Raw genomic sequence first — 23967 nt, forward strand, 5'->3', positions numbered from 1 at the left:
GCAATCTAAGATCTTCCATATATATATATATAAATGTATGTAGTTTTTAGGGAAGATGATCAGAACCCTAACCCCTCTCTCTTGCCACGCCCCCATTGTTGTTTATCACGAACACATGAAGTAAAGAAATTGTCAATTATTTACTTCAAACACTCATGATATATTACAATGGTGCTACGGACCACGTTTACAAGTTCCATATTTAAGAATCTGATGTGGGTTCGGTGGATCTGGAATTTGGATCTCAAGAATTTGGAATTTGGAGACGAGATAGATGGAGGGGTGGTGGGAGCGAGGTGGGTGGTTTGGTGGTAGGCCAGAGGTCGTAGTCGATGGTTCGATGGAGGAGGCCGGTGGAGGTTTAACCAGTCGCGGGGTTGAGTTTTGAGACGAGAGAAAGGGAGTGGTGGTGGGTACCGGCGAGGAGTTCTTTGACGGGGACAGAGACGGAGCCGATGTTTTAGTGGCCGAGGATGCCGTGGTTGGAGTGGAGTTTGAAAAGGAGGAAGAGGTCAGTGGGGTTGTCCAAGTTTCCTGCTATTTTCATATTTGCCGATGTATCTCTATCTTCTCTTTTCCGGTTCCTTCCATATTCACGGATTCATACTGTTGTCAACACTAGATTTGCTTTCTCTCTTTACGATGCTACTAACAGAAAAATCTGAGATTACTTAAAATAGAACTAAAGAAAAGAACAAATCAGATGACAAAAAATTTGAAATCAAAGGAAGAAATATACGTGATCTCAGATTGGAAACTTCTCAGATTACCAAGAATTGAAAGGAAAAAATAGACATAATTATTGTCAAAAATTAACAATTGAAGGAAGAAATAAACATATATAATACATGTATAGATATATTATTTAAGTATAGGTTTTGCGTGAAATCAGAGTTGACGATGAACCTGCATCCAGAAGGATATGTTATTTATTGTCAGTTCTTTCACGATTTTGTAGCTAATGCCTAAAGAGAAGTCAAAAAATGGATTTTCCCCTCAATATACCCAGGCAGCATAAAAGATTCTTAATTTTTTTTGTCAATCTGGAATCAAGATTGGGGTAGCATATTTTTTTAGGGCAAACTACAATAACCTCCCTTAATGTTTGGATTAATTGCAACTAAACCTGAAGTTTGTCATTTTGTCGCAATGTGCCCACTGAAGTTTTCTCCATTTTGCAATGACTTCCCCTTCGTACAAAAAATAATATTTTTTATTAGAAAATTAGTTTGAAGTTACTAAAATAACCACCAACAACATAAAAAGACGCTATTACCCTTGTAATGTAAACAAATGACAATAAAATTCATGTTAAATGGACCAAACTACCCTTAAACCACTCACCGTTGTCTCTCTCTCTCGCCCGCCTTCACCACTTCACTGCCACCATCATTTCTGCTAAATCTATATGTAACACCCAAATCAAATAATGTATTTTGTGTGCAAAATTCACACACACACACACACACACACACACACACATAATGCATATATGTTAACAAATTCATACAAATTCATCTATATTCTCGCTCCTCTCAACCCACTGCCGCCACCATCTCGCTCCTCTCCACCTCATCTTCTCCACCCACCACCGTCACAACCACCATCTCTCTCCTCTCCACCTCATTTTCCACCCTTCACTGCCGCCATGGCCATGATATTTTGTTGATCTGTATATATTCTTTTGGTGGTTTATTTTATGGGTTTGGCTTTGTATGTTATGATATCGTTCTCTATCAATTTTTTATTTTTTTCAATTTCTTACTTTGTTTTTACAGTACTTTGAATTTCAAACCCTAATTTCTTTTGCCCAATAATCTATATATTGAAGCTAATCACAACCATAATTTTGAAACTGATCTAGTTTGGCTTAGTCTCCGTCGTCGGCTTCGGCATCTTCACTAATCACCACCTCTGGAAAATAAGCTCGTACCGTCGGTACGGTGGGTGTCCAATTCAATCAGCATCCCTCACCTTTCTATTCTTCTCTTCCACGATACACTGGGTATCCAATTCCGACGACAGGGTACAATACCAGGTTCGGGGATTTTTCTCCGGCCATAGTCGATTGGGTCTGTCGGGCATCGCGGGTAGCATTCTTCTCCGGCCATGGTTTGTTGGTCGCTGTTTTGCATCGCTTGCAGGTTCGGTGCTAGAATTGTGTTTTTCTCCGGCCGTGGGTTGCTGCACCGTCAACGGTTGGTGCGGTTGTCATCTTCTTTTCTTCCGGTGAAATGGGCGTCAAAATCCAGCTGGTTTGTGGGTCGCGGTTAAATTCCGGCGCCATGGTTTGAGTCCGATTCCGATTGGGATTCGTCTCCGGCGGGGTTTGTTGGGTCTTGCTGGTCTCTGTGGCAACCATCGTTGCAGAGTATGTGTTTGTATATATACATATATGTGTATATATATGTTCTTATATATATATATATATATATATATATATATATATATATATATATTGATTAAGTATAACAATTATTGGGGGTAAAAGAGTCATTTGATATACTCAAATATTTGACATTTTTAATAATATAATAATGAGGGTAAATAAGTAAATTTATACCAAATTCTGACATGGGGAGGTCTTTACAAAAATTTGGCAAACCTCAGGTTTAGTTGCAATTATGTCAAACCTCAGGGGAGGTCATTATAGTTTGCCCATTTTTTTAAGGTTTTAGATCTTTTTACCTAACTATTTGGAAGCTCCTCCAATATACATCCTCCCAAGTAATAGCTGCTAAAGGAAACAAAAAATACTGCCAAAGCCATACAAGACATAACAGCGAATGTATATGATAAAGGGTGAAATGGTCATTTTACATAGTATTTAATTTTATTATTTTATTTCACTGAAATGAGGGTATTATTGTCATTTTAAGTCTTCAGGGGGCTATTTGCACCAAATCAATAGTATAGGAAGGTTTTTTACTACACAAGGACTATTATGCACTATTTTGATAGTAGAGGGATTTTTTTGCACTTCACCCTAATTAAATTAGTATTAATTTAGTTTGAAATAAATAAAATTTTAATTAAAATGAATTACTTGGGATATAAAAAAGGGAGTTGAAAATAATTTTGACTAAATGGGTTTTCAAAGTTCAAAAGCATTTTAAGGCCTTGAAATGAACATTACGGGCCCAAAAGCAAAAATAAAATCAAGGGTTAATTACAGTGATACCCCTTTAAATTTGACCAAATATTATATTGAAATATTTTTCGAAAATAATTATCACTTAAAGTACAAACGTTTAGTCTATTTTTCACTCACACTCCAAAAGTTACTTTTAAGTTATGTCAGACTACTTTTACATGTAAAACGACATTATAACCCTTTGACTTTGTCAAAATCCTCTTTAACCCTAAAAATTCATTCAAAAGACCAAAATACCCATATATATATATATATATACATATATATATAATAAAACAAATCATTAATTAGCTAGATAAAATATTAAGGGTTAATTACAGTGACACCCCTTTAAATTTGACCAAATATTATATTAAAATATCTTTCGAAAATAATTATAACTCACGGTACAAACTTTTGGTCTGTTTTTCACTCACACCCCAAAAGTTACTTTTAAGTTGTGTCAGACTATTTTTATATGTAAATTGAAATTATAACCCTTTAACTTTGTCAATATCCACTTTAACCCTAAAAATTCATTTAAAAGACCAAAATGCCCATATATATATATAAGAAAACAAATCATTAATTAGCTAGATGTTATGATGGTTCGAGATGATTTGATTACGTTGGCCAAAATTCGAGATGGGAAGGGGTAGCTCTCGTCGCCTCTGGTTCTGTTCTTTATCGGGCTTCTATTAGCGATTACCAATACTCGCAATAATTGGTTGTCTTGCTCATTTTATCATCAAATACCATTATTGAGTTCTCTGCATGTTGAACTACCAAATTTCATCTGCTTACAATCAATAATTGAATACGAATTGATATGACAATTGATGGAATCGTGAGTCCTTTATGTTACGCTAATGCATACACAATTACACATGTTTATATATCAATTATATATATATATATATATATATATATATATATATATAACAATCAAGTTCAATTGGATATAATATAAAATAAAGGAATTTCAATCACCTATTGAAACAAAAAGATTTCAATTACATACATTTATATATCAAAATAATATATATGTAACAATCTAGTTCATATGGAGATGACTGAAGCAAAGGGATTTCAAAAAAAAAAAAAAAAAAAAAAAAAAAAAAAAAAAAAAAAAAAAAAAAATCCTAATTTTGGTTGAGAAAGTGGAAGATGAAATAATGTTCGGCATATAATGTTGGGCATCGAAGTGGGACTGGGCGGACGATGTTGTAGACCTCGTCGGCGAGGATGGCGTCAAGCCAGCGACAGAGGTCCAAGCATTTTGCACTGTTTATCCAACCAACAACCCTTTGTTCATTGTTCACCTCAGTGTTACAAGCCCACAACCATCACTATCGTCTATTCAAGCCTTTAAAACCATAAGGGCCTGTTTGTTATATGTTTTACTTTGGTGTTTTTGTTGCAGGGCTTCATTTTAGGCCCAAAAACATGTTTGGTGACACTTATTTTGTTTTAAATAGTACAAAAATATTGTTTTAAACAGTGCTGAATTTGGGTCCAAAAGTGAAACACCAAAATGGTGTTTTTGGTTGTTTCAGTACTGTAGCCCAATAAAAAATACTGTAGCGGATGAAGTAAGTTGGTCCAATACTGTAATGGATGAAGTAGCCTTAAAACGGATTTGCATCATTTTGGCCCGATGTTTTCTCTCTCCTCTGAAACCCTAGAGAAGCGATTTGGGAGGCGATTTGGGAGGCGACAAAAAGGAATCGCGATATACTGTGAGTACTGTCTTCTATTTCCCTTTCTTTGTTGTTTCCTTTGATGTTGTTTCCAAATCTGCAAGCACGAAGTCCAAATCTGTAAGCTTGCACGCAGTCCACGAGATGAGCTGATTCCACACCCTCGTCTCGTCTTGTCGCCCCACTCATCGTGCCCACTCTCTCTCTCTAAAACCCATACTCTAAACAAACAATTTCTCTCTCTATAAGATAGCTCTGCGACTGCCCATTACTCCAAACCACAAAATAATCCTATATCATATTTCAGTCTCTCTCTATATATATATCATTGTCACTGCTTATCCACATATAATTTTTCTTTTTCGTTTCATTTTGAATTTGAGAATCAGAAATTCGTTCAAAGTGGGGCTATGATGGCTCTGAATTTACTCTCTCCAACAGAAATCAAGACCATTTCATTTCTGGACTCCTCTAAATCCAATCTTCACCTCTTCAAGCTTCAAGGTTCCCCTCTCTCTATCTCTTTCTCTCTCTCTCTCTCTCTCATGTCTCCCTATTTTGAGTTAGTGAATGATTAACATTCCACTACATTATGACTACTTGCACTCTTAGAATAATTTAATTTTTGTACCTTCTGTAATTATTTTTATTTTTTTTTATGATTTTCTGTTTATACCCACTAAAGAAAGATTATGTTTTTGTTGTTTGTAGGAGCACTATATTAGTTGCTGTTTTATGGATTAATTCAAAGTGGGTGCTTAACAGCTGTTGATTTTTATGTCTTGTGGTTATATTTTGAATATATATGCTGCTAAAATAATGGGTTGCCAGAATTTTTTGATTCCCTGATGTCACTGTTATATCTTGGTATTTTGATACACTTTGGTGGTTTTGGTCTGAAAATATATTGGATAAACTACATTTTTTTATCATGTGGAGAGGTGGGAGTACACTGGCTTTTGCATTTGATTCTTGTTTTGTTTATTGGTTTCTTACATATGAGAGGAGGTGAAACAAGGACTTCTCGAGACTTTCTTGAGTTCACTCAAGAGATTTTCATAAATACAATCAATCTCTATTCATCAATAATAATAATAATAATAATAATAATAATAAATCAATCTCAGGAATATCAAAGTACAATCTTATGATTTTTGAACTCTGTATATTTTAAAGTTTTCTTCATAGTATACAATAACCTGAATTGTAGAGTTTTACAAAATTAGTTTTCTAATATTTTCATGTACTTTAAAGCTTAATTGTGTATATCACCTTTTTTATTGGTATTATTCAATTCTGCTTGGTTCTAGGGATTCAAGTCTTTTAGTTTGTTGGGTGGAGCTGGGTACAATCATAATATATTATGTACAATTCTAACATGTAACAATGATTGTATTTGCTTCTTTATGTTCCTCTGTTGCAAGATTTGATTGTGGGAATTCTGAAGTATGACTGGTAATTTTCTCCTTTCACTTAGTAATTTAAGTTTATCTCATCATGTATAATTTAAAATGTGTGCATGATGCAATCTGTCTTACCAAGAGAGGACGATCAAAACATTGTTTACAACAAGATTGAAATTGAAAAGTAAAGAAAACAGCCAAAAAAAAGAGAGGAATTAAATGAATCTTAAAAACTGAACCAGAAAACTGATTTAATAATGATTCTCCAAGCCTTAGGTAGCCTAATATATAAGAATTTTTCTATGTTACATGGACTTGGATATATGTACCCGTGCAAGTGTGTGTCCATGTGTTGGACCTCCCTAAATCCCAAATCTTAGGATATATGGAGCTGCCTTGAAATGGGTCCAAAATTTGGATACATTACATGGACACATCTTGTATATTTAAATACATAATTTGCTATATAATAGCTTAATATATGATGCAGTTTATCATTTAAAATTATACTTCATCGTATTCAAGTTAAATAGAATATGGTGAAAAATGGAGGATTCCATCTATCCCAAAATTAGGGAAGACGTTTTTGCATGTTCGATTTGAATACGTGTGTTGGACATATCCTATACTCATATCATGTCCTATTGTGTCGGTGCTGAGGGTGCGACTGTTTGTCCTGGTGTTGGACCTCTCTAAATCCCAAATCTTAGGGTACATGGAACTGGCTTGAAATGGTCCAAAATTTGGATATGATACATAGGCATTAGAATTACAATTATTTGGTTTGCTTTGCAGAGTAAAGAGGAGGAACAAGAGGTGCACAATAACGCAAATCATGTATTCAGTTTACAGAAGGATACATTACATAACAATATATAATAAGCCCTAAACTAATAAACTAAGGAAAAGACAATAGTAACCTCAAATAATAAAATAAATCGTACTTTAACCCCCTTAAACTCACGATGTAACAGAGAGAAGCATTGCGAGTTTGCCTAGAAGAAAACGAAAACACATGATAGTGTGGGACTTTGTGAAGAAGTCAGCCAACTGCATAGTAAAAGAAACAAAGGGCAGAGAAATAGTGCCAAGTTGAAGGTGTTGGCGCACAAAATGACAAGCAATCTCCACATGCTTCATGCGCTCATGAAAGACAGTTGTGTGCAATCTGAATTGCAATCTTGTTTTCACAATACATAGGAATAGGAACAGAAAGAGTAACACCCATATCACCAAGCAACCATCGAAGCCAAACTATCTTTGCTGCCATGGCATGATACTCAGCAAGGAGCGAGCAACAACTGTCTGCTTCTTGCTTTTCCAGGATATAAGAGAGTCACGTAGAAAAATACAAAAGCCAGTAGCGGACTTACGATCGGTTGGAAATCCGGCCCAGTCAAAATCAGAAAAAGCTCGAAGTTCCAAAGCAAAAGTGGAGGAAAACAACAAACTCTGATTTAAAGTACCCCGAAGATAACGCAAAACTTGGAGAACTGCAGCCCAGTGAAGTGTAGTAACAATGTGTACTGCATATGTAAGATCAGCATCAGCCTGATGACATATTTGATGGTAATGATCATCCTCAAAGTGATGGTGAAGATGATGAGATTGTTGAGCATGTGCCTTTGGCTCAGCTTTGAGAAATGAATCAGTTGCGTAATACTATTGCTGATCAAATTTGGAATTCTCTTCAGCACTCTTGATCCTTCTGAAAGTGATGGTATATTTTTTCTTTTATATGTAATATATTTGTTGCTATTGTGAGCTTGCAATATATATATGTAATATAAATCTTTTTTACAGATATATAATTCAACTTAAATGTTATTATTGCAGATATGAAGTGTGTTGATGCTCTCTTGAAGGCCACATGTGCTGTTATGAAGATGATGTGTCGTTGCCATTGTCATCCACTTTATGAACTTCTTATCAATTTTTAGTGACAACTATGTATTGTTAATGCTTTGTTCCAAACATTTTATGTACAACTTAAATTTGTTTAATTTGTTGGTTGAATATTTAAGGACTTGTAAATGTTATACACTCTATTTCAATTATGCTTTCAATTGAGTTTGTTTTTATTTTAATGTTGTGTTGGACTATACAGGTGTCAGGATAATAAAATTGAAGCAGGTTATTGCAAAGAACTTGTAAATAGGTTATTGCAAATTTTTTTTACAAATATTGACTCTCATGTAGTATTGTAAAATGTGACTAGAGATTATTTATTTTTAATGTTGAGTTGGTCTATACAGGTATAATCATTATAAAATTGAAGCAGTTTATTATAAAGAACTTGTAAATAGGTTATTGCAAATTTTTTTACAAATGTTGACTCTCGTGTAGTATAGTAAAATGTGACTAGAGATTATTTATTTCTAATATTGAGTTGGACTATACATGTATAATGATAATAAAATTGAAGTAGGTTATTACAAATAACTTGTAAATAGGTTATTACAAAAATTAATATATATATAATTTTGTAGGGGTTTACATTTTTTTACAAAAGAGAAGGCAATAATCTGTATTTTGGAGTTAAATTCCCACCAATGCAGACTTATAAGAGTCGAAAATTATTATCAGAGCTGTGTAGTATTTTTTTTTTCTTCTTTCGCTAATGCGAAAAATGAGCAAAATGAATGAAATACAAACCTATGGACAATCATTATCAAAGGAACAAACTATACCAGGAAATTTCAAATAACTTAAAGTGTAGTTTCAGATCAAGATAACATGTTGTGTGTGTGTGTGTTTGTGTGTTCAAATTTTAATATATTTATTAAAAATATATATACTATTTATATAGAAATAAATTTATAAATAAATTTAAAATTTATAAAAATAAATTAAAAACAATGATAACCAAACATGTGTTTTGTTTCTGTTTTATTTTGTTTACAACAGTTGAAACTACCAAACATGTTTTGTTTTTAAAATTCTTGAAACGCATGACTTACCAAACATGTTTTGCATGTTTTTGTTTCCGACATTTCTACAGTAAAAGATCGTTCCCAAACGTGTTTCCGATTTTTGCCAAAACACCCCAATAGTAAAAACGCTATTTCTGTTTTAGTCAAAAACAAAACGCGTAAAGTAAAACGCATGCCAAACGGGCCCTAAGGTTATGTTTGTTATTAATTAATGAGGGCATTTTAGTCCTTTTAATTTTTTTTGATATTTTGGAATAAAAAGTATTAAAAATTTTGGGGTAAAATTATTATTTTGTATATTTTTAACGATGTCAGAAAAGTAATTTGAGGTCTGAATAATAGCGATGATATTTGACCAAAAGTGAAACTAACTCTAAAATCAAAGCAACAAAAGGGGCAGGAAGACCCCAGACTCAGTTGCGTCTGCAGCAAACCAGAGGAGAGGAAGTGAGATGAGCTCCTCTCTCTCTATGGCGTCTGTGTACCTCAAGCTTCGCAGGCCTGCAGCTGTCAATCCGGTGGTCGCAGTGGAGGTCTACGGCCGGTCGGAAAATTCCATTCCACCAAGCCCTGTTGTCTCTTCCATCATGCCGAACCCTAGCCTCTAGTCTGTTGGCACGCTCTTTAATCATGCCCACCGGAGAAAATTTTTCAGTGCCGACACAGATCACAGGTATATTTCTTATTATTTCACTCCGTTCTTAATTTTTATTTATTTTTTTGGTTGAATTTACGGTATAAAGATCGGTTCGTGTGTGTGTGTGTGTGTATATATATATATATATATGTGCTGTACAATAGAATATATATAGGAGTATAATTTTGAATTAGTTAATTTTACAATTTTTTTTTCCTTCTAATTTTGAATTAGTTAATTTTACAATTTTTTTTTCCTTCTAATTTTGAATTAGTTAATTAGCAAACCAGAGGAGAGGAAGTGAGATGAGCTCCTCTCTCTCTATGGCGTCTGTGTACCTCAAGCTTCGCAGGCCTGCAGCTGTCAATCCGGTGGTCGCAGTGGAGGTCTACGGCCGGTCGGAAAATTCCATTCCACCAAGCCCTGTTGTCTCTTCCATCATGCCGAACCCTAGCCTCTAGTCTGTTGGCACGCTCTTTAATCATGCCCACCGGAGAAAATTTTTCAGTGCCGACACAGATCACAGGTATATTTCTTATTATTTCACTCCGTTCTTAATTTTTATTTATTTTTTTGGTTGAATTTACGGTATAAAGATCGGTTCGTGTGTGTGTGTGTGTGTATATATATATATATATATGTGCTGTACAATAGAATATATATAGGAGTATAATTTTGAATTAGTTAATTTTACAATTTTTTTTTCCTTCTAATTTTGAATTAGTTAATTTTACAATTTTTTTTTCCTTCTAATTTTGAATTAGTTAATTTTACAATTTTTTTTTCCTTCAAATTTTACATTTTTTATTTTATTTTAGCAGGATATCTGCAAATAGGAGTTTTTATTATATATATTAAATGAGATATAGGGTCCGGGCCGGGCAGGGATTGGCCCAAGTAATATTGAGACAAGCCCAACCCATCCCTTTTCCGGATTAGGAGCATATTTGCCCAATTCGATGGACCACCCATTATTGGGCTGGTCCGCGCGAAGCTCCGGCCCAGCTTACATCCCATATAAGACGCGCACACGTGTGCTCTCTCTCTCTCTCTCTCTCTCTCTCTCTAAACTAACAACTGAGTTTGTTTCTTTGAGGTGAGTTCTTTTCCATTTGCAGTTGAATCAGGGCACAGAAACCCTACCGGGAAGCACAAAATCTCTGAAGTGAAGCACTTATTCGGTGAGTTTCTACACCCTTACACACACTCTCTCCCTCCCTCTCATTTCTATATCATCTTTTTTTTTTGTTCAAAATTCCTTAATATTGATGAATTTCTATACATTGTTTTTCAAAATTTTGGTCTAACAGTAGTGTATTTCTGCATTTTTTCTTCCTCAGCTCCATCTCATTTCTGTAAATTTCATTGAATCAGCGCACAGAAACCCTCCCCGGAAGCACAAAATCTCAGCAGTTATTCGGTGAATTTCTACACCCTTACACCCTCTCTCTCCCTCTCATTTCTCTATCATTTTTTTTTTAACCCTAGTTTATATCATCAGAATTTAGATTCCTTTCTTTATTGAATCTTTTTTCATTTTTCCTTAATATTGATGAATATCTATACATGTTTTTCAAGATTTTGGTTAAACAAAGCATATCTTCGTAGAGAATGAAGATTTTTCTTGAATCATTGAAGCACAAAATCTGAGTTTCTACACCCTTACGTACACTCTCTCCCTCCCTCTCATTTCTAAATCATCTTTTTTTTTTTCCCTAGTTTATATCATCATAATTTAGATTCCTTTCTTTATTGAATCTTTTTAATTTTCCAAGATTTTGTGCAAAACAAGAAGCAGTTCTTCAGTGAGTTCCCACACCAATTCCTTAAGTTCCCCCATCTACACTTGAATTAGAAAAAAAAAAATCAATTTATTTTGAACTATGATGTCATTCTTCAGAGATAAATATAGAAAAATAAATCAAGACCTTGGGCATTTTGATGAATATTGAAAAAAAGAAGAAGAAAAGAACTATAACACTTGCATTTTCCTCAATAGGTACTGTTGTGCCCATTCTGTGTATGTTGTAGTTACCCTCACAGCAGGAGCGGACATATTCAGGATTCCCTTTCACTTTCAAAACGATTAGATTCAGTTTTGGCAACACCGAATTTTGTGGCTAACTGGACCTTTTACTGCTTTAATACCTGCAAGATTAGGGCTCTATATGATGTACAGTGACCGGGCTAGGGAAGTACTTGAAAAAGAGAGAGCCCGCATCAGTCAGTCCCTCCAAGCTCTGTCATTGTCTGAAGTGGAGGAGATACGCAAGCAAGCACAGGCCATCGTAAAAATATTCAAGGGAGGCGATGAGGAAGAGTCGGGGGATGGTGAGCCTGGAGAGGAAGCTAGAGGGGACTCTGCTGATGGTGAAGGGGTTGAGGGAGGGTCGGGGGATGGTGAGACTGGAGAGGAAGCTAGAGAGGACTCTGCTGATGGTCAAGGGGTTGAGGTTGGGTCGGGGGATGACGAGGCTGGAGAGGAAGCTAGAGGGGACTCTGCTGATGGTCAAGGGGTTAAGGTTGTGTCGGGGGATGACGAGGCTGGAGAGGAAGCTAGAGGGGACTCTGCTGTTGGTGAAGGGGTTCATGACTAACATACAGATATTGAGCTTCACAACAGTACTGTATGTTTGAATGATGTTATATTACTGTGTTGGTCACTGTGCAGATTGTAGTCCTTATTCTGCCTAGTTTAACTAAGCAATCATCAAATGATCTTGACATTAATGTGTGCTTTTGGTCAGTATGCAACTGAAGTCATTCATTTTTGTGCCTGGTTTAACTAAGCAGTCATCAAATGGTGTTGACATTACTGTGTGCGTTTGGTCACTGTGCATATTGTAGTCATCGTTTTGCATATCAGCAATCATCAAATGATCTTGACATTATTGTGTGCGTTTGGCATATTGTAGTCACTACTCAGGTTAGCCATTTTTAGTGACTTTACTGCCATATTTTGTTAGCTTAAATTTATTGTCATCAACCTATGTGTGCATATAGATGCACGTCATTGTTGCTATGGACCAGAATTTAGGGTCATGGTGGAAGATGCATCTGCTGTACATGATTGTCTAGTATGGCACTGTATTAATGAAAGGCAGGGTCAAACAGAAAATGACACTTTCAGCTATAATTTTTTCCCCTCTAATTCAATTATAAAATTGAGTTTCTTAAACAATATACTAGTATATATATATATATATATATATAATTTGTAACTTCAATCCCCGTTTCAAAAAATATATGTGAACATCTCTGCTATATTATGTAACTACATTTTATAAATTGAATGCAGAGATGTAGTTACATAATATAGCATCTTTATTAAACAGAGCATTCAATTTATAAAGTGTAGTTCCATAATATAGCAGAGATGTTCACATGTATATTTTGAAACGGGAATTGAAGTTACAAATTAAAAGAGGGGAAACCAAACACCCAACCGCCATTATTTGGACTGCAAAAAAGACATAGTTTAAGAAAACTGAGATTGTTCTACTCAACTTAGACTTCAAGTCAGTTTATTTTGACTACTAGACCTAGACTTACGAAACGTATTATATTACTTTTGTCATTTTTATTACATTTTTAAGTAATGGAGATAAGACTTTTCAAACTCCCACAAGAAGAAAATGCTATGCCATCTTTATCATTCTTGCTTTAATTCCTTATAAATAAGAGTTCACTTAATTGGTTCTTTAAAATTGTCTAATAATTGGACTTGCTTTCTTGAAATACAGAACGAATTAAAATTTAAATCAGCCAAGTTTAATTTTTAGTAGGTTGCTTTTTATTCTGACTCCCTGACCTAGAGTCTGAAACATATTATTTATATTACTTTTTTTTTTTTTTTTTTTTTTTTTTTTTCATTTTTGTTACATTTTTCAGTAATTGGATAGAAAAGTTTTCAAACTTGTAAAAATAAATAAATAAAAGGGACCAGGTTATTAGTTCCAAAGATTTATTAATTAATTTCACTGACATCCCCTCAAGTTTGACCAAATATCACCTTAAAATAACTTTCGAAAATTACTATGACTCATGTTGTAAACGTTTGTTCCGTCTTTCACTCACACTCCCAAGAGTTAATTCTAGACCTCTTATACCATGTAAAATGACTTAAATACCCTTTGGTCAAAATCAACTGGTAGTTATGGGTGGTGGTAGTTATGGGATGGGGATGGTATTGCAACTGGTAGCCGTGGTGGTGGTGTTGCCGTATTGCAACTGGTAGCCGTGGTGGTGGTGTTGCAACGGCAATACCATCCCCATCCCATAACTACCACCACCACAACCACCTCACCCCACAATCGCCTGTAGTCACCACCATCATAACCAACAACTAACAATTACACCATTACGATCTCCACCACCAAATCTCCATCGAACGCACACCATCAACCCATCAATGACGTCGATCTATTGAGAACAAGTGTGATTTGTTGTTCTGATGGATTGTTGTGTCTTGAGGTGGAAGAAATTGTAGTTAGTGAAAAGGTGAAAGGGGAAACAAAAAGAAAATTAGGGTATCTCATTCTCTTGATTGTTCCATGAAAAATTAGGGTTTGTGAATTCAATCAATGAAGAGAGCAAATTAGGATTTGAACAAATTTGGATTTGGTTAATAAACTTGGTGGTCGGAAGACTCAAAATTGGCGTCGACGCCGTGTTCTTCGTCAGATGAAGCAATCCAAAGGATATGTCCTAAGCTGTGATGACGAATTGAAGAAATTCAAAGACATGCATTGATGACTCCGCTTGGGTTTTAGATTGAAATTTCTTGGAATTTTCATCAATAAATTAAACTGAACCGCCAAAGAAACACCATACGCATATGTATATATATATGATTCTATTTTCTTACTATTTTCCTCTCAGTAGTTAGGTGATATTGTAACGACCCACTCCACCACATGGTATGATATTGTCTGCTCTGGGTTTGAGCCCGCACGGTTTTGCTCTCGGGCTTTACTCCAAAAGGTTTCATACCAATTGGAGATGACACACTTACATATAAGCACTTTACCTTTCCTCTACCCAGATGATGTGGAACTGTGCACCCGTAGATCGCCAGTGTGGCAGCCTGACAGTGTCTCTCGCACCCGTCCACAAGGTCATCACAGATACCTTCAACAAACATGGAAACTTCATGTATAGACTTTCAAGTTTTCTTAATTTTTCCTTTTCTTTCCAAATCCTTCTAAGAAAAGGAAAAGAAACCAAAAGAATTGTTTATGGAAAAAATAGTAATAATTAAAAAAAAAAAAAATCATTGATAATGAAGGGCGACGGCTAGTGAATTAGGTGGTGGACATGAAAGAAGAGGTAAATTAGCTAAAAGGTCAATTCATCATGGTAGTGTGGTGGTGGGAGGTGGCCGGCGCCAGAAGTAAGAGTGTGTGAGTGACCTGTGAGGGTGATGGGGGTAATTTCGTCCATATACCATTATGATATTTTAAATTAAAAGGTATTAAAAAATGAGGGTAAAAATGTCATTTTATACCCATTTTGAGGATGTCATTGACGGAAAAGTGATTTGAGGTGTAAGTGATAGGATTTTTCGAAAGGTGTTTTAAGGTGATGTTTAGCCAAATTTGAGGGAATGTCAGTAAAATTAACCTAAATTTTATTATAGCTTTGCATCACTGTGCACGTGGTAGGCACTTGCGAATCGAGGCAAAGTATTTTGGTAGAACGCTTCGATTCAAGTGTTTTGTTTGTATATTAAAAATAATATACTCGTGATCGTAACTTGTTAATTGTTGAGTTCATGAAGATCATTTAAAAAAATGAAGTGTTAAAATTCAACTTGTTTGGCCCGTTTGACATGCGCTTTGTTTTAGACATTTTGTTTTTGGTTGAAACAGAAACAGTTTTTTTGCTGTAGGAGTGTTTTGGAAAAAAATCAGAAGCACGTTTGGAAACAATGTTCTTCTAAACCAAAAACAGTGTTTTTGGCTACTGTTATGGTTTTGGATTATGAACAATTGTTAAAATAAGAAAAAATAACTTTTGGTATTTTGGTTTTCGGCCACGGTTCATGAAGCGTTTTAATATTGTGTAAAATAAAACAAGATTGCATCAAATATACTTTTATTGCCAAAATTGACACTTTAATAGCTCAAAAACAAAAATAACTGAAACAAAAGGCATACCATTACTTGAAAAAAGAGAAAAAATTCAAGCGAAAACTTGAAATTAAAATTAGTAGAATCAGAGTAAAACAACTTTTATTATTAAATTTTAACTAAAAAAAAACTTTTATTATTGAATTAAAATAATAATAATTATACTATATCCGTCCCTTATTAGCTTTTCAAAAAAGACAACTAATATGAGACATGTAAAAAAAGAAAAATAGACCACGGTATTAATTTTTTTTGGGTTAATAATGAATGAATATCAACCTCAATTTGAACTAATTATATACTCTCAAATGACTGTTGAGCGGGAAATTTCCAGGCCGAAGTCGTCTTCGTCCTCTTTCATTCTCTGCTTCCCTTTTCCATTTTCACTCACTTCTACATCTCCACTCCATATTTCCTTCCACCTAGAAAAGCGTTCGCAGATAATCAAAGTGGTTCAACCGAAGAATCTGAGAGTCCTTAGCCAAACAATGTTCTGACGCTCGAAGCACAAAAAACTAGGGTTTTTGTTTACTGATCCAATGTCTGGTCATTTCTTCTCCAACTTAGGGTTTGAATAATTCAATTGAATGCTCTTTGATTCGGCCTCTCTTTGATGTCTTTAGGCTCGCTTTAGCAGGTTTCAAAAATGAAGGCCACTTGTTTGAAGTTCGAAAACCCGATTCAAGACGCCATTTCGAGGATCAGGTTCGCTCCGCAATCCAACAATCTCCTCATCTCATCCTGGGACTCCGTAAGTATTCTCTCTACTTCTGTGTCGCTTGTAACACACACACAACATGTTTTCCTATTTGTAATTACTTTCATGTGCAGAGTCTTCGATTGTATGATCCGGACAGCTTTAAGCTTAGATTAGAAGCTCCTTTGGAAGACGCACTTCTTGATTGTTGTTTCCAGGATGAATCTGTTGCTTTTAGTGCTGGTTCAGATGGATCCCTTCGAAGGTTTGTTGTTGCATTAATGCAAGGATTTTTTTTTTTTTTTTTTTCCCTTCTAGAAATATATATTTTATTTCCATTTTATGCCTTTAATCTGCTTAATTAATATCATGTTATACTGAAAAGTTGAGTTGTTGAGGTCAGCAATATTGAGAAATTGCTGAATTGGCATGAAAGTTAATACGAGTAATACGAAGAGGCTAATTGAATAATTTTAGACTTATAAGGCATATAACAAATGGGGATACGATTGCCCATCTTGAAATTTTTTGTGTTGGGTAATATTACCATTCATATTGATGGAATGTGATATGAATTGGTGATGATTCTTAATAGTTAAATAGTTTCGTCTGTTCGATGATAATGACTCTTGAAATGATTATTACTTCCAATGTAAAGCAAATGAAATTATAACATATTACTGGCCAAAAAACCACTCTGCTCCATAAGGACTGACTAGGAACCTTTGGGAGGTGCACTTAAACATTTGCGCGTCATCTTTTAAGTTCAATTTCTAATTTTCCTCCGTAGTTTGGTCTAATGAACGCATTCACATCTCACATACTCATTACCTTATTCTATGATAAGGAGTATCATGAAAGAATAAGAAAATTGTGTGTCTGGTATTTTTTTTGTTTATTTGCATTGCATATTTAAACAGGACAAACAAGTTCCCTTATTTTTGTCTGCTACATTTTCAGTAGGTTCTGTGAAGGTTATTAGACGGCATTTACTGACATATTTTTGTTGTTTCAGGCATCATTTACATTCAGGAAGTCATGATGCAATTGGAAGCCATGAAGATTTAATGACCTGTGTTGAATATTCCGTTGAAACAAGTAAGCTGTTGGTGTCACTTAACTCCCATTGTTAACAGTTCCATTTTTAAAGTTTAAGCCATCATTTGTCCTTGTGTTTGGGTGTGTGTGCATCTGTCTGCACTCTGCATTGTGGCATGTCTTGCTACCTCTTTTTTCTACATTGTGATTTTAAAGCTTGCATAAAATTTTATATGCTAAATTCAATATGTCTTGACGCAATTAAAACTAGACCTTTTTCTTTAATAAATTAAAGATTGCATTAGAGAAGTGCCAGAAGGGGCACAATCACGCAACCTATATGCACATGCAACATAAATGACACAAAACTAATATTTCAAAATGGACAAGTCTCTTAGGAATCTTTAAAATCATGTAAAGATTATGAGAACCTCCTAGACATCAGAAACTGAGAGGTATCTAACATCAGTTTCTTATCCATATGTAGACATCCCTATTTTTTCAAAAGCCAACGGTTTTGTTCACTATACATGCTTCATGGTTCATGTGGGGTATAGAGGAGTGATAAAACAAAGGATTTCTCAGTGACCCTTCTTATTAACACAATTATTGGTCTAGCCCTTCAGAAGAGATGATAACGAGGGTCTTGTTCCATAAGGGTAAGCAGTAAGTTGGGATGCCATAAATCCGAAATACTACCGCGCTTTTCTAAGCTTGCCGGACTCTCTTGCTCATCCAACTACCCACCCAACAACAAAGGAGCTCTTAGATTGGCCAAAACATGAAACCCAATGCACACCAAACAAAGAAAAAGCTTCTCAGACTTCAGAAAATGAGAAGTATCTTACACCACTTTCTTAATCATATATCTAAACATCTCCACATTTTAAAAAGCCAATGTTTTTGCTCCCTGCAAGTACTTCACATGAGACCTAGAGGAGCGATCAAGCTTGTCGGACTGTCTTGCTCCCCCAGCTATGCGGCTAACAACCAAGAAGCTCTCCCATTGGCCAAAAAATAGAAGTCAATGCACGCCAAAATCCATACAAAGAAAACAAGATGCTTCATAGCTCACGTGCTCCAACAAAGATGACTTGTGATTTTCTCCTCAGCCTTCTTACATATGCAACACCAATTGAACTTCACGTTGCCCTATTCTTCAAATTGTTTATCATTAGAATAGCATCCAAGACTGCTGTCCACACGAAGGAGGTTCTGGACAGTAGTTTGACCTTCCATAGCAACCGACTCTATCAGTGTTGGACCTCTAAATATCCTCTTGCTCTTAACTTATGGGTGGTTGTACAAAATGTTGAAAAGGCCTTTCACTGAATTCGACTCTGAATCCTGAATTCTCCGAAGATTCGTGACTTCCCTACCATGTTGCTCCCTGTTAACTTGATATACTTGAAAGAGATCCAACAATGCTTTTTTTTTTTTTGAAGGAACCTCTGCGCACAAAACATCATGCCAAAATTGCACTCTAAAGGCATTAACAACAGGAACCCCAAGAATTATCAATTGAACATGATATTTTTGTGCATTATCTTAAGCCAGTAATAATCAATTGTTCAAGGCTGTGGGAATCCTAGGATGAGGATGTAAAAGTGGAACTTGCATCCTTGTGAATTTATTTTATTATATTCATTTTCTTTGTGGAATGCAATGCAGCTTATCAAGAAAATGGTAAAAATGTAAATCAACCTTTGGAAAGGGTCTCATTCTAGTTTCATTGTTTATTTTATGTAAGAGCCCCCACGAACTTGTATCTGTAGATAAACAAAATGAACCTTACTTTCTTCAATTGATAGTAAAAAACTCGGTGTCATGTTGCCTTTCTGAAGCCTCAACAGTCTTCCTGTTCTTGTGATAGATTCTTTCATTGTTTCCTTCCATATGCATCAGCAGGCTGCTGTCTTAACCATTTTCAAAGCTAGCGATCCCAAGCTCAACCAATCATCTCCTAAATTTAGTCATCATTGCCATCAGTGAGATCTAATAAAAGAATACAAGCTAAAGGTCTTAAATTCTTGCTGAGGATAATAATTAATATTAAATAGTTATCTCTCTCTACATGCCTTTCTAAGCATGTATTGCCTTATAATAAGTGCTTCTACTTGGAGTCTTTCAAATGACTACTTTCCATCTATATCAATCATTATGTTGGCACTTACCACAGACCATGACTCTGCAACGTAGTCAGTGGCTCATATAGAAGTCTCATCACTCATAATAATGTTCACATTTGCAACTCCTCATTTTTCTTTTCTTGAAACAAATTTGACATGATTTCCAATTTTTTTTTATTTTTTTTTATTTTTAAATTCTAGGTCAAGTAATCACTGCTGGTTGGGATAAAAAGATAATGTCCTGGGACACACGCGCAACACATGCTCATCGATGCTTGGACACTTTAGGTGCTGAGGTGGTGTCTATGTCAGTCTCTGGGTTTAATTTGTTTGCTGCCATTAGGGAATCAGTAAACATTTACGACTTACGTAAGTTCAACTACTCAGCCGCCGAAAAAGAATCACATCTGGACATCCGAATAAGATGTGTCCGCCCAATTCTTAATTCTGAAGGTATTATAACAACCATGTTATCATATTGGTAATGATTTATATGCCTTATACAAGTTAGTTTTTTTTTAATGCTCGGAGATAGCCTCAACCAACAGCATTGTCATTATTCATCTGTTCATACAGGATTTGTGGTTGGATCGGTTGATGGAAAGGTCAAACTGGAGTATCTCTATCCTTCCAATTCTAGTGCCGTGGGGTCAGTTTCTGTTTGTGGTACTCTAAATCTCTGGATAGTGATTTATATGCAGAAATATCATATATGTGATTTGATTATAATGGGTTGAAGCTGTCTTATAAGCTTTGTTTGTTTGCAATGAAGTCGTAAAAAAGAAATGGAAAAACAAAGAAAATAAACTTGAAATCTTGCTAGTGTAGCTACAACCAATATGAGAGGATTACAGGTATTCACTACTTTCCCTGCATTCTCCTCAATCACTTGGAGCATAATGTCTCAAATGTTGTTCAGACGTGACTCAAAAATTGTTCCTGCAATCAGTACTTGTGTCACTGCATCATGATACCCTTGGTCTTCACTTTGATCACTAGTGTTTAGATTTGTCCAGGATCTGGAATTTCATATTTTAAACTTTATTGAAGCTCTCTAGCACTACAAACGTCTGGCATCAATTTTTATTTTGCTGTAATGGCTACATACCTTATGCAGTTCATGATACATTGCAGATATGCTTTTCGGTGTTATCCGAAGTCAAAGGATGGAAGGCATCATCTTGTAGCGGTGAATGACATTGCATTTAATCCATTGTATGTGTTCCCCCATTATTAGCTTATTATCATAGATGGGACAAGTTGAATCATACTTTTTTTCCTCCTTCTTTGATTAGCTTCTGTGGTGCTTTTGTCACTGGTGATAATGAGGGCTATGTTACAACATGGGATGCTCGAAGCAAGAGAAGATTATATGAGGTACTTTTATCTGATTCTAGTTTACGTGTTGTCTATTAGACAAGGTTAACTTAATTGTAAAGCTAATAAGATATATGCTTTGCAAATGAAGATGCCTAGTGCCCAAAATGTGTAATTAGTGCATCATAGTTTTTTTTTCGGAAGTTCAAACAAATGCACGCACACCCACAATATATTGCCCCTAGCGGGGCTCAAACACTCTACCTTCCCTTTGGGGAGGAGAGATGATACCATCTGGGCTAGTACCCATTGGCTTTTTAGTGCATCATAGTTGATGTGCCTTTTAAATTTACATATTAATATTTGCTACAAAATTCCCAAATTTGTGCAATTTTGTTTTGTGTACAAAATCACTCGTATCACTTCAACATATGTGGTAGTACGATACTTGCATTTGTTTATCTTGCTAGTTTTTGCTAATTACAAGTCATGATGTACTTTTTCTAAAATATATATCATGTCAACTTTTTTTGTTCTTTCTTCGAAGTTTAACAGCTTTATGCTTCTTATGTCACGAGGAAATAATTGTGATCCTAAATATGCATGTGTAGTTGTGTACCATATGTTTTGTTTCCACTCAAAAAATGAACCATGTTTACCCTGATATATATGGCAACCCTTCTTTTACCAATTAATGGTTGTTTAATGTGTCTCATAGCACTCTTAACCTTCTACTACTTTAGTTGCCTAGGCACCCCAACAGTGTGGCATCCTTATCATATAGCCGCGAGGGGCATCTTTTGGCTGTTGCATCAAGCTACACATACCAAGAAGCAAATGAAATGTTAGTCAATCTTCTCTCACCTAATGCCTTCTGAAGTTCAATACTATGTCTCTTTTCAATGAGGAAAGCTTGGTAATAATAATCACCAGTTTTTTTTCATACCGTGGCAGCTAATTATCATGTTGCTTGTGTAGAATTTTAACTGTACTTCATTTTAAGAAAACTTTGGGTGATGTCATGGTATCGTCAATAAATCAAAGATTACAGTCGAACTTTTAGAAGAAAATTTGATATTTTATTGGCTCGAGTTTTTGAAGTGGGAAACTGTGTATGTAAACTTGAATGGTAATCACAAAACAAAAGGCAGAAACAGATGTGAATAGGATAATGTAGAATGTTGATATCCTATGTTGTTTTAATGGATAAACTCTCTTTGCAGTGCCAAAATTTTAACCAAACCATAATTACTTCACCACCAGATCACGCTTAGAGATGAAGGCTGAAAGCCTCAAACTCGTGTTATTTGGTTCATAATCGTCGTTTTAGCCAACTTACCTTCCATGCAGGTTTAGTGTGCTTGTTTTTTTATCTTTACCAATCTTTTCATTCCTGTACAGGGATGATCCAATCCCCTCTATCAACTATGTTGTGCTCCATTATTTATTTAGGCTATGTTTGGCAGGCATGGAATTGGAATTGGTGGAATTGGAGAAAAGCAACTCACAAAATTGAACCAAATTTTTCTCCAATTCCACCTATTCCATTTCCAAGGCTCCAATTCCATGCCGCCAAACACAGCCTAAAAGCTTTTGAAATTCCACATCGTCAAATAAGGGGTGTCAACAGATTTGTTTTTTCTGATTCCTTTAATCTCGTTGTTATGCTCTTCTCAGGACATACTCATGCTCTCTCAATTTTGTGCTTGGTTTCTCATTACCAATGAAGGTTACTTGTTGGGTTTCACATGAGCTTTCCATTTCCACATTTATTAAATTCATCTACTCTCCCCATCAACTGCTGCATCCCTGTGAAACTTACATTTTGGAAATATGATATCTCGGTGGTCCACTATACTAATCTAGAAAACTTTGCCAGTTATCGCCTTATAGCATTGGCGTATGTTTAATTTAGAAAGTAAATTTAGAGTAACATTTATGAATAGGAGATCCATAAAGCTTGTTCTTGACATCTTGTGGCTCCAGTAAAATGTTACTGATTCTTCCATGTAAATCAAAGCTTTGGGGCAAACCAAAGTGAACTCTTTTTTTGCCTGTGACTTTCAGAGAAGAGCCTCCTCAAATATTCATACATGAAATAGATGACCGCTGCATTGGATCAGCTTCAGCCGGAAGTTCCAAGTAGAGTTTACGTGTGATATTGCTTAAAGAAAGGTGATGGCTTACATTTATATATGGATAATCTACTGCATTAGTTGCTTATCTTAAATTTTTTGAATGGTCACCATATTAACTTGTTGCGCTTATTCCAATGGCAGTATTCGCTATGCTTTGTGGGTGATTACATCAGGAAAACTTTGGATTGGTGGATATAAGGCATTATAACACACTGAATTTTCAATTTAAACCCCTTCATCTGACTTTAAGTTAAGTTAGTCTGATCCTGGACCCTGAAATCTAAACTTTTGGCTCCGGAAAACAAATCCGCCTGTTACATAGAATTGCACTACCGGAGTGTAAAGACGAGTCTATTTCATTGATGGCTTCCTCTTGTAGGATTGCAAGGTAATAAATGAGGAAATGTTGTATCAACTATAATCACAGCGAACACGCTACTTCTTGGGGCAACAAGTAAAGGAATGGCATGTAGCTGTGTACAATTTTAGGAATCATTCTTGGTGTACAATGTTCTTGATTTAAGTATTTAACTAGTTAAATGACACACTGCCTACTAATCAGCTTCTGATCATACATTCTAAATTATTGATGTATTGTTTTTGGTGTAAAATTCTTCTTACCTCTGACTTTTTAGCAGAGTTATTTGTTTGTTAATTTGTTTTTTTTTTTTTTTTTTTTTGGTAAGCAAGCAAATATTTGTAACTTTGGAC

General features: G+C 35.3%; 2 protein-coding genes across 4 annotated transcripts; both read left to right on the forward strand.

Annotated features, from left to right (window-relative positions):
- Positions 1-9535: 9535 nt before the first annotated feature.
- Positions 9536-12621, forward strand: LOC132302822 (spore wall protein 2-like). 2 transcript variants are annotated; one of them, XM_059799788.1, is made up of 5 exons: positions 9536-9842; positions 10081-10332; positions 10925-10987; positions 11181-11226; positions 11962-12621. In XM_059799788.1, exons 2-5 carry the CDS (start codon positions 10290-10292, stop codon positions 12401-12403), a joined length of 594 nt encoding a protein of 197 aa, XP_059655771.1. In that variant the 5' UTR covers positions 9536-9842; positions 10081-10289; the 3' UTR covers positions 12404-12621. The 2 variants fall into 2 exon arrangements, with proteins under 2 accessions (XP_059655771.1, XP_059655772.1); XM_059799789.1 differs by lacking the exon at positions 10925-10987.
- Positions 12622-16233: 3612 nt separating this feature from the next.
- On the forward strand, positions 16234-23801 carry LOC132302824 (mitotic checkpoint protein BUB3.3). Of its 2 annotated transcripts, XM_059799790.1 has the most exons (10): positions 16234-16688; positions 16769-16899; positions 17650-17732; positions 20003-20254; positions 20378-20450; positions 20936-21016; positions 21097-21178; positions 21862-21962; positions 23186-23293; positions 23398-23801. In XM_059799790.1, exons 1-9 carry the CDS (start codon positions 16584-16586, stop codon positions 23262-23264), a joined length of 987 nt encoding a protein of 328 aa, XP_059655773.1. In that variant the 5' UTR covers positions 16234-16583; the 3' UTR covers positions 23265-23293; positions 23398-23801. The 2 variants fall into 2 exon arrangements, 1 of the variants encoding a protein (XP_059655773.1); XR_009480938.1 differs by lacking the exon at positions 21862-21962.
- The last annotated feature ends 166 nt before the right edge of the window (positions 23802-23967 follow it).

The sequence above is a fragment of the Cornus florida genome, unplaced genomic scaffold (genome assembly GCF_030987335.1).
Source record: "Cornus florida cultivar Cherokee Brave unplaced genomic scaffold, ASM3098733v1 CherokeeBrave_3.0.0_Hap2_Chr04, whole genome shotgun sequence".
NCBI lineage: Eukaryota > Viridiplantae > Streptophyta > Magnoliopsida > Cornales > Cornaceae > Cornus > Cornus florida.